Source organism: Anas acuta, chromosome 4 (genome assembly GCF_963932015.1).
Source record: "Anas acuta chromosome 4, bAnaAcu1.1, whole genome shotgun sequence".
NCBI lineage: Eukaryota > Metazoa > Chordata > Aves > Anseriformes > Anatidae > Anas > Anas acuta.
The window spans coordinates 69,791,609-69,807,649 of record NC_088982.1 but is presented as its reverse complement, the minus strand read 5'-3'; the positions used below and the strand labels follow the sequence as shown (position 1 = coordinate 69,807,649).

The window sequence follows — 16,041 nt, the reverse complement described above, 5'->3', positions numbered from 1 at the left end:
TCAGTCATATGAATAAGCAGTCGTGGAATTAACAATCATTTTCTGATGCTACTCTGACAGTAAGATTTTAAGTTTATCTGGTCTGTTCTTAAATGTAATTATTTTGTAATTACATGGAATTTTAACTATTTTGAAGCTATTTTTCCAAATATTTGACTGTCCTGGTTCATGGGGCGGGGGATTTGGAAATGTCAATGTAAAACATGTTTCATTGATTTGTGAGTTATCTTAAAATACTTCAAATCACTTTTGCTTCACATTAAACAATCACTATGTTTTCACATGCAGTGTCCAAACGGTGTGTATACCTCCTTGAAAATGTGTTACAGTATTTTCATGTTATAGATCTTATGTTTCTTAGTGTGTGACTTGTTTTTTTGGTTTTATGTTATTGTATTAAGTTGGCAAAAAAAACCTTTTTGTTCTAGTGCTTGACTGGGGAGGAAATTTTTTCTTTGCATGGAATACCCAACAACAGTCGTGTATCAGATTCAGACTTCTCTACGATATGTCCTGCTGTTTTGCAACAGCTAATTTTTCACCCGTGTGATCATCAGGAAAACATTGTGGATACAACTAAACCACATTCTTTACAAGGTCAGTTATATTATTTCATTGATACTGTGATTAGTGTGGGGGTTTCTTAGATAAATAGTAAGTATTTATCTATGCATAATAGGAATGCCTTGTTTAGGGGGATATAGTTATAAGGTGGGAACATAAGAGGGTGTTTCAGGTCACCAGGATACATAAACAAATATCATCTCTCTTGACTGTGATCTTTTCAAAATGCTTTAGGGAAAGGCCAGTAGATAGTTATGGAGTGATTCGTTCATTAGAGAAAATGTCCTTCTGACCTGTTTTGTTTGCACAGTAGTTTGTGCCCTGAGGCATAAGGGCTCTCACTAATAGCTGGTTAATAGGAGAGAAGGTGGAAGTAGGAAAAGTTTGTGCAGATAATTTGCAAGGGGCTGTCAGACTTAGTGGGGTGTGCAAGTATCAGGCTAACACAAGGTAAAATTGCCAGGAGCCTGCATTTAAGTGGAATTAGTTGCAATTGGATGTCAGGACACCAAGGAGGCCAGTGACTACTCTTTTTCTGAGGAAAAGACTCACATTTTTCTGAACTCCCACTCTTCCCTTCTTGCCGTCTTCTGTGCTGCTCCCTCTACATGGAACATTATCACATGCCTGAGTAACCTTAATCTTCCTTCCTCCTATTTTTCTCATTATTATTTTTATATTTATTGTGCACAGAACTGTACAGTGCAATAGACAATATAGGACAGGGATGAATCAACTGGATAATGAGGTCACTTGTTCCATTGATAAAGATCAAATTTTTTTATTATTTGTTTATTTATTTGACTCGGTGTCAAGTCATTATTCCCAAGGATTAAACTGATTTAAAGTTAAAAACTGGGATATTGGATGAGGAGATTCCCAATGGTAGTAACTATTAGCAAAGGTACTGCAGTGTTTTTTGTAACTCTTGAAATTTTAGACTTAATAACACCCTGATTGTTGTAAGTGACAGTAGTCACTAAGAATTACAGATCATTCTTAAAACTTACCTGTGCCAGTGGATAATATAAACTATATTTGATTAATCACAGCCATAGCATCAATTTACCATGACAGTTTATACCATATGAAGGCACGTATTTTCAAGAAATTTACAATACCTTCACCACAGTGTAGAATCTGTTTTTTTTTTTTGTTTGGTTTGGTTTTGTTCTGTGTGTTTGTGTGTGTGTGTTTAAGTATGATGGTGTGGAAAGCTTGCTCTGTAGTTGATTGCCTAAGCTAGTTAGACCACCCCTCCTATTTTTCTTTTATCCTACCAGCTCAGAAGCAGTGTCCAGTAGCCAGATAAGCAAGGCAGTCTTTTCTCTGCCCCTCCCTTGGCTGCAGCATGAGAAATCTGCGAGGCCCATGCTTAGGGTATTTTAAACCCCAAGCATATGAGGCTGTGACACACAGTGGTATCTGTTTTGAAGGGAGATTCACAGAAACGTCCCGTGCCAAACGGAGGCTTTACTGCAAATGTATCCTGCTGTTGTTGATTTATGTGTTCTCCCCTGCCCCATCACCAAATGAATCAGTATTGTGGCAGCATTGGGAGCAGCTGATTTCAGTTATTGCCCATGATGCAAAATCCTCAGTGCATGTTTCCAGCTTGGCTGATGTGAGTTTTCTGCTCAGGGACTCCCACACATTTAAGTTCTGTTAAGTCCCTGTTCTCCAAAACATGAACAGACAAGATATAAAGAAGAATTTAATACAGTGAGCTTTATGGGGCAGCTGCTTGCAATAATAAAAAAAATATTGTGGAAGCAGAGTAAAAGTTAAATGACAGTGTATATAGCATGTCCTTTTTCCTTGGGGTTGTATGTTGAATATCTAACCCAGCTGTCCTTAGGGGCACACTGATGTCCTTCCATTTCTTTTTTTTCTCTGAAATGTAATAGGGAGTAGTATAAAGGGGCATGAAATAGCTGGAAATACCCAGTGGCATTTCTTCTGTCCAAGGCAGACAGAGTCTGTGTGGTCTGCTTGGGTTTTTCAGCAAGGTTTTAACACCCTGGTTTCTTCCTTTCCAGGAAAGGGCTCAGGAGGAGCCTGAGCTTGTCTCAGGAAGGCCCAGAGCAGTAGTCCCCACTTCTTGTGAGGAACTATACTGAGCAATGGTTAATGGGGATGGAGCCCTAGTGAATCAACCCAATTTTAAGAGAGCAGTGCACACTTGGTGTTGTGAAATACAGTCCATAATGCAGCAGTGAAGCAACTTTGGCAGCATTGGTTATCTCGGAATTGTATCACTTTCATTAGTTTGTTTGTTTGTTTCTTTTCTATTTGTGGTGCTTTTCTTGCAGCACCAATTCCCATAATTGTATAATTGGGGTAATCATTTTTTTTAATCATTATTATTTGCAATTGCACTTCAGATCAACAGCACCTTCCTGGAGAACATCTAAGAAAGATCTTAGATTTATTTTATGCCTTTAAAAGATTTATTAGTTTAAACTATTCCCGATACTACTGAGGCTCTCTGTGGGATCTGTGGAAGGCCTAGGATGGAGAACAATTTATTCCTTCATCCATCTGATGTTGTTTGATTATGTATTTTAATTCTTCCTTGCTCTTCCACTTTGGGTAAATGAATAAAAAATAAAATATCAATATGCTAAATCCCAAAGACTTTGAGCCATCCAAATTAGGCCAGATTTTCAAAAAAAAAATGCATCTGCCTTCTGGCCTCGCTAATCTCTGGTAAATTAGGAAGAAGGGCTTTTTTGGTTGCTGCTGTTGTGACAAAAGGGGGTACTACATACCAGTGGATTTATTTGCAAACACGGGTCCTTTAGTACACTGGGACATGTTCCACTGCGTTAAGCATACAAAATGATGAAAGGTGTATCATTTATAGCATGTACTTCAAGTTAAGTGTCCCAGTACGTGCTGCTGTTCTGAACAAAGAGTGCCGGCATGAGCGTTAAAGCAAGTACTACTGTGAGAACTTCTCTCAGCATTTGGCAATAACCTGTTTTTCTGTGCTTGCTTTAAAGCTCCATTCTCCTATCATTTTTTCACCCACTGATTTATATGTACCATTTGCGAATTTATCCTCTTTGTCTTTTGTTGTAGAAAGTAGTAAGTAGTAGTGGGGATTTTTAATCATAATTTTTGAAACTTGTTCTAATTCCCTGTGTCTGCGGCAAGGTAATTTGGGCATATGCACTAAAATACTTCATATTTTATATATATATATATACATACACACACACATGTATTTTAACTCAATTCGAAATGCGTATTTTGCACAGGATAAATGTGTAGGAGTTATCTGTATGTTAAACTGAGAGCCTCCTGCTTGTATGGTAATCCCAAACTGCAAACAGCCTCTGTGACTCATGATGACACTGGAACCCCATTTGTTTACCGTAGACTTGATTTCAGAAATGCATTCACAAGCGAAATTATCTTTTATTGTAATGGAAGTTATGCTCCTGTGTAGCTTAGTGGATCTAACCATATCTAGTTGTATGTTTTTCCTCCTCTCTCTGTGAATGTTTTGGTTGGCATTGGCACACCTCTTGCAAATGCCTTAAATGCTTCTAATGCTTTCTGTTCTTCCTGTTCTTGACACAATATAAAATTCGTCACAAACGAAAATGTGTCCCTGTGCAAACAAAGCACAGCAATCCCAGTTGCAGGTGATGAATCTGGTTTAGTGTGTTTGCGGACAATGTGTTACGGGAAAGTTGGGCTGCAGATTGCAATCTGATCTGTTTCTGCTACGCAGAAAGGAATTTACGGTAACTTCTCTGTGTACATATGGCAAACCTGATAATGAGGCTGTTGGATGGATGCAACTTTCTGGATTATACCAAACTGTTCTCATATATCCAACACTGTGTTGGCTTCGCTTTTAATTTGTGTTGGATTTTTATAGACAACCTGTCTATGTGGATATCTTTGTGATTCTGTGGCCTCACTTGAGGCAGCGTTGTAGGCTTTTTCAGTGCAACCTTTAAAGCTTTTTTGTACTCAAAGGGATTTGAGATGTAACTGGGTAAAACAGTGGACATGCACAGAGGCAAAACTTTTTGATGATTGTAAACAACATCAGCAAAACTCTCAGAACCTGTAGTTTAGATGCCAGAATAATTATGGTATTTTACAATATATTACCATATAAATCCTGGTGTCTGAACTCTGAAAATCTGAGACATTGCTTATGGTGAAAGAAGCTAAATTATGGCCAAACTGGGTGCATATGCCACTTCTTAAATAAATAGATAAACAAAAATATTCCTCCTTTGTGCCCACCTTTTTGAACCCAGAACCTCTCTTTTGTATGTTTTCATTTCTCTACTGTAACAGTCTTTACTGTCAGCTATCTTCCACCTTATATGTGCGATAAGTAATGATGGGCAGTGTTTTCAACAAAGTAGAAATACTTTCAACTGAACGAAGAGGAGGAGTGTTAGGAACAGAAAGTTACCACCTCAAGACGATTTAAAGGAATCATCCTTTATCAGGAAGGATTTTTGGGTATAGGACAGCCAAGACAGCGAACTTTGTAACTTGGAGTTATTCAGGAGTAAATGACAATTGGACCTGCAACCCTGAGACCAGCAACAAGATTTGTCGTAAGCCTATGCTGTAGCTACCTTGAATATTGGCTTAAGCTTTAGTTTTCAATCTTCAGTGACTGTAGAGAGAGATGATTTATACTAGCAGCAGGTAGACTATCTGAGATATTAAAAACTGAAACCGGGCTTGTATGTGGTGCCAAACAGTATTTCTGCATATTTCCCCTCTGTGGGTATATGTCTTAAATATCAGTGCGTATTTAAGGTTTTATATTTGTAGAGAATAATTTTAAGTAAGGAAAAAAGTATTTTTCTCAATTCCATGCCAATTCAGATGTTAGAAAAATCAAAAGCAGCCTTAAGTGGATTTTATACTAAAATATTTTATATTTCTGTTTGTTTATCCACAGTTTGGGGATTTGGGTTCCTGGCTGTGACTATCATTAACTTGGCATCACTCCTGGGATTGATTTTAACTCCTCTCTTAAAAAAGTCATATTTCCCCAAGATTCTAACCTACTTTGTGGGCTTGGCCATCGGTACTCTCTTTTCTAATGCGATTTTCCAGCTCATTCCAGAGGTAAGCAATGGGAATTGTTATTTGTTTTGTAAAATCATTTCTAAAGTGTATTAATTCCAGAAGCTCGCTCCAGTGGAGATCCGAGTGTGTGGGTTGTAATCCCCCAAGAATTGTAGGTGGCCACTAGTGCCACTGGCTGCCACCTCTTTCTGTCTGGGTGAGCAGAGCCATCAAATTCCGCGTGTAGCTGTGACGTGGGAAAGGCTAAGAGCTATTTTGCCTCTAGACAGCAAGAGGAACACATTGGGTAAAATTCTAGTGAGTTTTAATGGGCTACAGTTTAGACTTCCTCACCTTGCAATAATTACTATGTTCTGCATGTAAAATTGTACTGTATTAAAACACTGCTGACATTTAATCTAAGTTAAAAAAAGAAATAAATCTGTCAGGGTCAGGATCTCTCAGCCTCATTGAAGCTCCTGGCTGGTAGATGGTCCGTACTTTTGAGGAGTATTTGTGTGTGGTCAGGGAATTTGTTTTTATGGAAATAAAATGGGCTAAAGTTACGCCAGGGGAGTTTTAGGTTAGATGTTAGGAAGAATTTCTTTACTGAAAGGGTTGTGAGGCATTGGAACGGGCTGCCCAGGGAGGTGGTGGAGTCACCATCCCTGGAAGTCTTCAAAAGACGTTTAGATGTAGAGCTTAGGGATATGGTTTAGTGGGGACTGTTAGTTTTAGGTCAGAGGTTGGACTCGATGATCTTGAGGTCTCTTCCAACCTAGAAAATTCTGTGATTCTGTGAAATGTACTAAGATTACAGACTAATTCACATTGCTTTTGTCTTCAATGTTAGGCGTTTGGATTTGACCCCAAAGTAGATAACTATATCGAGAAAGCCGTTGCTGTGTTTGGTGGATTCTATATTCTCTTCTTTGTGGAAAGGGTTCTGAAAGTGATATTGAAGATCTATAACCAGGTAATGAAAGGTGTCACTAACTGTGCAAGCCTTACCTTAAAGTACCTGATGCATTTTATGAGGTTCTTGATAGTTTAATAAAATGTTGGATTTTTTTTTTTCATTTTTTTTTCCTGAGGATTTCAGCCTTACCAAGTGTTCTGATACATCTGTTTAAAATCCATATGGAGAGGGAAAGCAAGTTCACTTTTTTTGAGGGAGTTACAGGCAGAGCTGGGAATAGAATCCAGATGTGAGTGTGGTCTGCTGTCACTGGCATATGCTCTAGCTGCTCTCAAGGGCCAAATCTTCCCTGTGCTAGCTAAACATATCAGAAAAAAGTGGAAATAAGTAAAAGCTGAAGAGAATGTGAGTCTGCCTCAGAAGCTCCTATTTGGACAGGAGAAATCGATGTGACGTGTTATCTTCTTATTCATCTGTGAAGTGTAATTTACCAGGACTGACAGTGCCTGAATCTCACCTGCAGTGACTGGCTCTTTGTTTCCCCATGCTCTGCTACACAGACTGCTTTAGTGACCCTTTAATTATCCATATTGTGCAATATGGTTAATTGGCTCCGCTTAAACCAGGGCCCATATATCTGAGGACTTCCTTGCTGTGTGCTCACATGAGTGAGACTGAGTTTGTCTCAGACAAAGGCCTCTCAGACTTCTTGGAACTCTCTACTCTTGTCTTGCCATGAAAACTGTCCAGTGTTCCTACTCTTATCTCACTTAGCTAGACTCTTCCAAGCTGGTCCTCATATTGAAGGTTATGAAGATTCAACTGGTTTATAGGAAGGTATAAAAATGGTAAATCCCAACAATTCTAATTAGCTGAAAAGAAGAGATGCTTAGATAGGAGGGGAACTTTGATAACTTTGGAGTTCATTTAAAAACTTAAGTATGAAAATGTTGATTGCTATTTAAACATTCACTTGGTGTTGAAAGAAATGCAGCATGAATATGCTCCCTGCATTTTCCTTTTTGGTCTGTATTTCTTATTTTTATTTATTTATTTATTTATTTATTATTTTGCTTTAATGAACTACTTGTTTGTTAATTTATCACCTAGACTGGCCATAAACACTCAGGACATGGTGAACAGAATCAATGTCAGGATAAGGCTAACCCACACAAACCACCGTCATCCAGCAACGGGGTGACCTGTTATGCAAACTCAGCAGTCATAGAGAACAATGGAAATCTTGGTTTTGACAGCATCAGTGTGGTCTCAGCACAGGTAAGAAACTTATGTCTGTTTGTTTATTTTATTCCTCCCTATTATATAAGCATATCTGGGGAAGGGTTAATATGAATTTTTATTACTTTTGGCAAGTTTTTGTAAATTTTTAGCTTATAACTTGCCCTATGAAAAAATGTGTTACTTTTGGGCAAGCTTACAAAATCTGAATGCTGGATTCGATTGCTGAACAACTATAAGAGCTAGTAGTTATCAGCGTAGGGATGGGTAGGACAGAGATAAATATTTAATCTGTTAATTTTGATCTTGTTATTGTTTTGTTTAAAGTGTGTGATAGTGTGTTTTAATGTTACATGATCCATATTGTGCTCCTGACTACATCCAGCCTAAAGTTGGAGAATGTGGTTCCTTTGAATCTATGAGTAATGAGTAAAACTGATACAGTAAGCAGTATGTTGTGATCACTGGTTGTGCTAGTCCAATGTATTTGGACGTGGTGGGAATTACAGAAGTAATAGGTTGAGACAGCGGCTGTTCCTCCTGGTTGAAGTAATATCTTCTTTCCAATTTGTTCTCTGTATTTGTGTTTATTGCTCTACTACAAATACGACCTCCTTCTGCCAGAAAAGAAAATCAAGATGGGAAGAAAAAGTTGGTGTGCTTCTTTACTCTTTTCCCTGTCCCTTATTTAAAAACAACATGGAAAAACAATAATTATCTGATGGCTGAGGAAGATTTTTCGCAGTAAAGATTTCTGTTTTACTACCTGCACTCTTCACCCAGAAAGGTGTTTGTGGGGGAGCGTTGAGGAGCAGGAGAGGAAGCAGGACAAAGGCCCTAATTCTCAAATAGAGAATATGGGAGTTCTGCATTGACCCTGCAGGCTCACAGGACACTTGATACCCACAGTTTAAAGTACCAAAATTGTACTTCTCCTTACTTTAGAAATGTTATGGAGTGCAGTGGATCCTAGGTGTTGTAAAGATTAGGAGAAACAGGGGTGATAGCTAAAACTGCGTGGGCACTGAAAGGAAAATCATATTTTGAGTATCCATAAACTGTATTTTGTAGATTTAGAACACATACAAAACCTCCACTGTCTGTGGAGACGGTCCTTGCTAGTAGCACAGTATTATATTTCTGCCCTGTTTACCGGAAGTTTTATCTGGACTTGTTCCATTATTGCATTTTGGCTAGTCACGTCCTTACATGTAACGTAAAGATAACAAAATCATATCACGTATATTATAATAATAAAGTGTGGCTATCTAGTATTTATTTATAGCTACTAGGTTACTTGTAGTGCTCACGATCGTAAATTATTGTAGGTCATTCCAAGATCCTTTGTAGAATACTCACATACTTCCTTTTGCGTGCAGTCTCGACTTTAAGATCTTTAAGTTTTACAAAGGTTCTTCCTCTGTAGGTATTGCATTTATGAAAATTCATGCTTTCTATTCTTTCTTGCTTTCCATTTCTCCAGAGCTAGAAAGAGAATACATTATATTAAAATCTTCTGACTGTAGCACAGTAAAATTCACTCTGGAGTCAAGATTGGCTGGAAGGGAGATGGCTGTAGGATAAATCCCAGGGTGGCAGATAACCCAGTGTTGATATGGGAGGTAGCAAAGAAAGCTGTCATTACATTTTTTTCCTCCTTCAGGCAGTTTTGAAGGGGCCAGCGTACCCTTCAGAGTCATCAGGGAGGAACTAGGGTACTACTAAGAGGGTAGGTATGAATTAAGTTTTACACACATTTGATATTTATGAGGGATCCACGTGGGGTAAGTCAAGATATACATAGAATTTTAACATGTCCTCGTAGTTTAAAGCTCAGTAAAGAGGGCAACAACAGCGAAGACGGAAAGCATCATGTAGGGTGGTGGCTGGAGTCTGTGCAAGAGTGTGGTAGCCGTTTTCAACCATGGAGATGCAACCTTCTTTTCTCTTTTAATGCCTGCCAGAGTGAATGTAAATGTTTAATTAGTTGCATACTTTTAAATTTCACTTGCAGCAGTAACTGCAACCTTGGAAACCTCTTTTGTGCTGACCCAGAATTTGTACCTACTACGCATTAAAATTAAACAGCTTGACAACAGTAACTTTTAAGAAAAATTACTTCAGAGACAAATTGCGGAAAATGCCTGTAGTCTCAAGCACACAATGTTAGAGTTGTTAGAGAACACCAGAAGGCACCTTTTTATCTTTTATTTTTTTCAAGAGCAAAACTTTGATTCCAGTGCTTACTCTTATGCCTGTATGAAGGAAAATGTTATCAACAGGGTGGAGTTGCTCTGTCCTAACTCCTATTGGGTTTTCCACTGATGTGTGGAATATAAACTCTTTCTTTTCTGCAAGCATTTAACAGATTGGGGTGCTTTTTCTTGTCTGAGGGAGTCACAGATGCATTAGAAAGAGCAACGGTACCCTGAGGTAGTGACATAAGATGAAATAAGAGAAGTCTCTCTATCATTTCTCTTACATTTGGGAACAAAGGAGAAGCCATTGCTTTTAAAGAAAAAATTATGTTCAGAAGAGCAAAAATACCAAGGTTATCTTTTGTTTTACCATCAATTGTGGTGATGCAAATAATACCACAGTAATAATTAATAAAAATCTGACCTGATAGACCAGGTGAGTGTTCCAGAGCTCCTTAGCTGGCATCTCTCCTGTAACATCTCGTGAAGTACCTGTGGTGGCTTCACACTGATGGCCAACTGAACTCCACCACGTCACTCTCGCACTCCCTCTCCTCAAAGGATGGGAAAAAAAGGCTTACAAGTTGAGATAAGGATAATTTAATTAAAAGGAAAAGAAAGAGGGGGAGAAAAAAAATGTGGAAGCCAAGACAGAGAAAACAATTATTTTCTGCTTCCCACTAGCAGGTGATCTTGAGCCACAGCTTGGGAAGCAGGCCTCAGTCAGTACATGTTGCAGTTTTTTGGGAGCACATTTTCATAATGAGAGCCCACCCTTTCTACTTTCCCCTTCCGAGCTTTTATTGACGAGTATAACACCATAGGGTGTGGAACATTCCTTTGGTTGGTTTAGGTCAGCTGCCTGGTGGTGTCCCCTCCACACCTACTGACTTTGGGGGGGGTTGGAGAAAGTCTTGATGCTGTGCCAACACTGCTCAGCAATAGATGAAACATTGGTGTGCTATCAGGGCTGTTCTAGCTACAAGTGCAGAACACGACATTTTATTCCAGCCAGACCCAGTACAGTACCATGACAAAGAGGAAACAGTCCAGTAGAGCCAGGCATTGTTCATTTTTGCCTCAGAATTCTATATTATTTTTATAAGGTAAATTTATCAGTAGTCTGCCTTACCTTGAGCATTAAGAATATGTATTAGTCATTTATCGATGACTATAGATCATATGCCCAATGATATTCATGGGCATATGACATTCATTGGGCATATGATCTAGTAAAGTTCAGAATGTGAAAGCAGACAAGCAATGTCCTTGTACTTCATATGGTTTCCAAAAGAAGTCGCGACATTATCTAAGGTAGATTACAGGCAAGAATTATTTATTATACCTTAAAGCTACACAGTAAGTGGTTGTTAGATGTGTATACATATAATAGAAGCCTCTCAGAATCTGACTCCTAGTTTTTAAGCTACTGTTTTCTCTAAAGCTTGAAATAGTGTATCAAGAAAGTAGTTTTAGAAGTAAGTCAATACTGTTTTTCTTATTTAATTGCAGTTACTTACAAACAAAAACAACACAGCAAACCAACAACCAAAACCATAGATAACCCAAACCTAGCCTGGTCAGTTCTGATCTCGATGAGTTCAACAGACACTCTTCTTCTTCTTACTCAATATCATTTTCTTACTCAATAAATATCATCTTCTTACTCAATCTTCATTGTGCCACTACTTAACCACGGACTTACTAGCTACAGATTCCAAGTAATGTAGTAGACTTCAGACTGGGAAATCCCTAATTTGAACTTTTGTCCTGTTCCAAGGCAGCTCCAACATACAAGTATATGTTATGTCAGATAAGAGTCCGGTGAGCAAAGCATGAGACGGATCTCATTGCTTTGTCATTAAAGATTTTGCGACCATTTATTAATCTTTATATTTCCTTAAAGTTCAAACTTCACTTGTCTGGTAGTATTTACATTTGATATGATAAAGTTAAAACCATTTCTAATGTTCCTTGGAAAATTTTCTTGGAATTATCTTTTTGACCAATTGATAGAAAGGAAAGAGATATTCCTCTACATCCTTCTCTTACAAGAAGAAGGGTGTTTAAATATGTCTGGGTAAACAGATATATATTACTATTTATGTATTCTGGTAGTAAACACTAGTTAATGCCTTATATGCAAATCCTATGATATTATGCTTGCAAATATAATTTAACCACAATATGTGTGTGTACAGAAATTTATCAGAATGGAACGTTAGGATTTTTATAGTGGAAATTAGTTTGTACTCCCAGCTGAAATGGCAGTTCTTTTTATCTTCGTCAAATTTCTCATTATTTCATGACACTGGATGTATAAATTACTTCCACGTCTGGTAGGAATTATTGAGAGCCTTGGCATGATTGTGCATTGCAGTTTTATATTAGCCAGTTCTAGTTGTGCTCTGAGCTCTCAACTCCCACAGTCAGAACTAGCCACTGCTGTTCTTAAACGTGCACTTTGTAAAAACTGATTTCACTAGCTGGACTTAACTGTCACTGCTCAAAATAAGAAATAAAATTAGAGGACTACCTGGATGCGTGTCTGGATTCCCACGGATGTGTCTGTTGCTGTGGTGGTGGCTGTGTCTTTACAAGCATGATGTACATACAGGCAGCATGTAATTTATCCAGGTCTGTTTCAGGTAGGAAGTACGGATGCTGTCAATCACAATGATCAAATCCTTTCCACTGTACATGCTTAATAGAGGTGGCTGAGGAGGCTGTGAGGAGCCTTATCAACCCTTGGCAGTCTCTTAATCTGGGAGAGACGCTGCCAGAGAGACATTCAGACATTGTGGTCTGAATTGCTTTCTGTCTCAGCTGAAGGGCATTCAGATAAAGCTTTGTAGTCAGAAGGTGACTGGGCCCTTCACTTTTCAGTTGTTGAAACAGAAAATATTTGCTGCTGCTACCTGTGCCCTCTGCCTCTTGGACCAAGCAATTTGTTTTCTTCATGTAATTGTGCTTTATTTTATACTCAGCATTTGATTAAAGTCAGAACTGCGTTTCACTGACTTCTTTATTCAGTGTTTTATGTGATTGCTTTATTGTGTTGTTTTTCCAGGAGGAAGTAACCCAAAGCAGGTTATGTAAATGTCTCGGTGGGAACCCACTGTCAAAGATCGGAACCATTGCTTGGATGGTAACACTGAGTGATGCCGTACACAATTTCATAGATGGTTTGGCAATTGGTGCTTCTTTCACTTTGTCTGTGTTTCAAGGACTGAGTACCTCCATAGCCATCTTGTGTGAAGAGTTTCCTCATGAGCTAGGTAAAGAACTTAATTCAACACATTGTTTGTGACAAAAATTACTGTAGGAGGTTGTGCTTGCAGAAACTTGGCATGGATTGAAAAGAAGTTTAGACAAATGAATAGAAAAAGCACTCATCAAAAAGTTACCAAGTACCATAATACACATCTAGCCCAAGAAGTTCCTGAGTGCAGATGGATGGAAACTAGGAATGTATTATATAGGTATTAATTGCCCTATTCATACATGCTTTTGTATGTGTTTTTTTTAAATTAAATTTTGCTCATGATGGGTAGTCCTGTGTTGCCCAGCTCTTAGCTGTGTTGTGCATCACCTACTTGCTTTAGAATGTTTCAGTTATCTTATTGTTGAAGGGAAATGCTCATCATTTACTTGAATGAGGAAAACCAGCAGTGGGATATAAGCTGTGTACAAATGTCTTTTTCTTTAGACTTCCATTGAAATGAAAAAATAATCATAATATCATTTGCTGAAGATGGTTTTCTCATTTCTCATTTTTTCTTTCTCTTTTCTCTCTTTTTAGGGGATTTTGTCATCTTGCTTAGTGCAGGAATGAGTACTCGGCAGGCTCTGTTTTTCAACTTTCTGTCTGCGTGTTCCTGTTATATTGGGATGGCTTTTGGTATATTAGTAGGCAACAACTTTGCTCCTAACATCATTTTTGCAGTAGCTGGTGGAATGTTCCTGTATATCTCTCTGGCAGATATGGTGAGAACGAATTTCATTTTCAGTTATTTAGTTTTCTGCAAGAAAGTAAAGACTGCAGTAACAGTTTCTCTGGTAGAATTTAATATTTTTGTCTCTCTCCTGCCAGATTCATCTACATCTTATTATTAGATGTTAAGTAATCAATTATAACCTTAATGAAGGTGCACAAATAATTATGCTTATTCATTAAATGTGAAAGCCTTTGATTTCACAACTAGGGCCGGTCAGATTATTACTGACAATGAGTTTTAAAGAGATGCTTTTCATGAGTTTGGGCTGGTTTCATTCAAGAGTGAAAAGTGTTTAAATACTTTGTTTCAGTATTTTAAGAAGTGGCAGAGCATCTCACATTATTGTTATTAAATGAATCATTTGTCTTTTCAGAAATCATCTTCTAAAAAAAAAAGCAGAAAAAATAAGTAAAATTAAACTAAAAATTCTTTAAGAGTTGAATGGAATATGTTATGTAACTTCAGCAATAATTTTGGAATTGTTTAGGTGAAAACCTGACTTAAATTCCAATACTGTTTAAATTAAACAGTACCAGCCCCAGTTTCTTTGTCCAGACTTTAAAAAAAAAAAAAACAAAAAAACAAAAAAAACAGTGATCTGTTAAACTTCATTCAAAACTGAGTTTTTTTGTTTTGTTTTGTTTTTGAAAGTATATTAGAAAACATAAGGCAAAGAAATAGTGCTAAATTCTAGATCAGGTTTAGATGTTGGGAATTTAATCTGGCTTCACCAGGCAGGCAGCAATATTCTATAAATTCCTTACAATGATGTTTTATCTCAAAATGAAAGAGAATTTACAAGAGTTTAAAGCTTTATTATATTTAATTCCAGTGTTGTAAAATCAGATAAATCTGTAAAAATATATATATATATATTAAAAATAAAATAAAAAAATAATTCTGTTTCCATCTGTCATATTAGAATCCATCTGAGTGTAGAACCAGAGTGAGGCCTGAATTTGAAAAGATTTGAGGTCCCAGTTTGGTTCTACATGCATTTAAGAACTCTTACAAGGTTATAAGGACTATTACATTAAATACTAATGTAGTTGAGATAATGACATAGGATTTCATAAGGAGTAATCTTAGAGTTAAATGAACAATGTAAATAGCTTCTTTTACAAATTTGCAGTACCTTAATTGCTAATGCTGTTCATTTGCTTTCACTCTCTTATAATAAATAGTAGTGCACTCAACTATGATGTGCAAAACTCATGGCATAAATTTAGAGTGGCTCATTGTAAAATTGTTCTAATTAAATCCATCAAAGTAGGTAACATTCTTTTCTTTGTATCTGTTGTTCTGCACTCTCTCTCTCCCCTCCCTTCCACCATCTGTCTCCTCTCCTGCATCTCTTTCTCTAGGTTTTTCGATTGAATCAGCTACCTGTCTCAACTCTTCTCCCCCTGAGAAGTCTGAAATAGGGTATGCAAGTGCTCTGTACAGAGATTTGCCTTTCCACTTTCTGGTCTGCTTGTAGAAGCAGGTAGGATTAATTAGAATGTCCTTTCCCTTTTCTTTTCTTTTTGCTGTTCTGTTTTCCTCCCTTTTTCTCCTGGACTCCTGGTGCAGTCCAGCCTCTTGTGTCAGTAAGATAACCGTGTGATGAAGCTGTGGGGTATGTGAGAATGTGTACACTGAGGTGTGTGAGTACACATGAGCCTTGCTGTATGGCATGAAGCTAATCTGGTTTGTTGTTGTCTTTGCCTCTTGTGCAAGAGGATCACAGAGCTGTGGAATGATTTCTGGGAAGGTTTGGCCACTTCCCATTTACCTTAATCTGTTCTTCAAGAATTGCATTGGCTTCGACAGTTCTTTTTTTTGTCTTATGAGATCAAAGATAAAGCTTCTGAGTCATTCAAACAGAAGGCTTCTAAACTGAGACTGAACTTTAGAGTCTTTGTTGCATGCTGGCTATACTACTCTCGCCACAACAGAAGAGTTTAAAGCTTACTTATGTTTGTCAAAGTCAACTACAGTTGACTTTATCTGCCACAAACACATACCCTGAATTGCCCCATGCTAGTGGGGACTTGTATCACCAGTGCTCATCTGCCACCACCTCCAC

The 16,041-nt window shown here is 37.8% G+C and overlaps 1 protein-coding gene across 4 annotated transcripts in view; it reads left to right on the top strand.

Annotated features, from left to right (window-relative positions):
* Window positions 1–16,041, top strand: part of SLC39A8 (solute carrier family 39 member 8) — a 63,725-nt gene that overhangs the window by 42,135 nt on the left and 5,549 nt on the right. For all 4 annotated transcript variants that reach the window (XM_068681845.1, XM_068681843.1, XM_068681844.1 and 1 more), the window contains 6 exons: window positions 429–597; window positions 5,510–5,679; window positions 6,473–6,595; window positions 7,649–7,816; window positions 13,046–13,253; window positions 13,778–13,962. In XM_068681845.1, coding sequence (XP_068537946.1) covers window positions 429–597; window positions 5,510–5,679; window positions 6,473–6,595; window positions 7,649–7,816; window positions 13,046–13,253; window positions 13,778–13,962 — 1,023 coding nt within the window. The remainder of the gene's footprint in view (window positions 1–428; window positions 598–5,509; window positions 5,680–6,472; window positions 6,596–7,648; window positions 7,817–13,045; window positions 13,254–13,777; window positions 13,963–16,041) is intronic.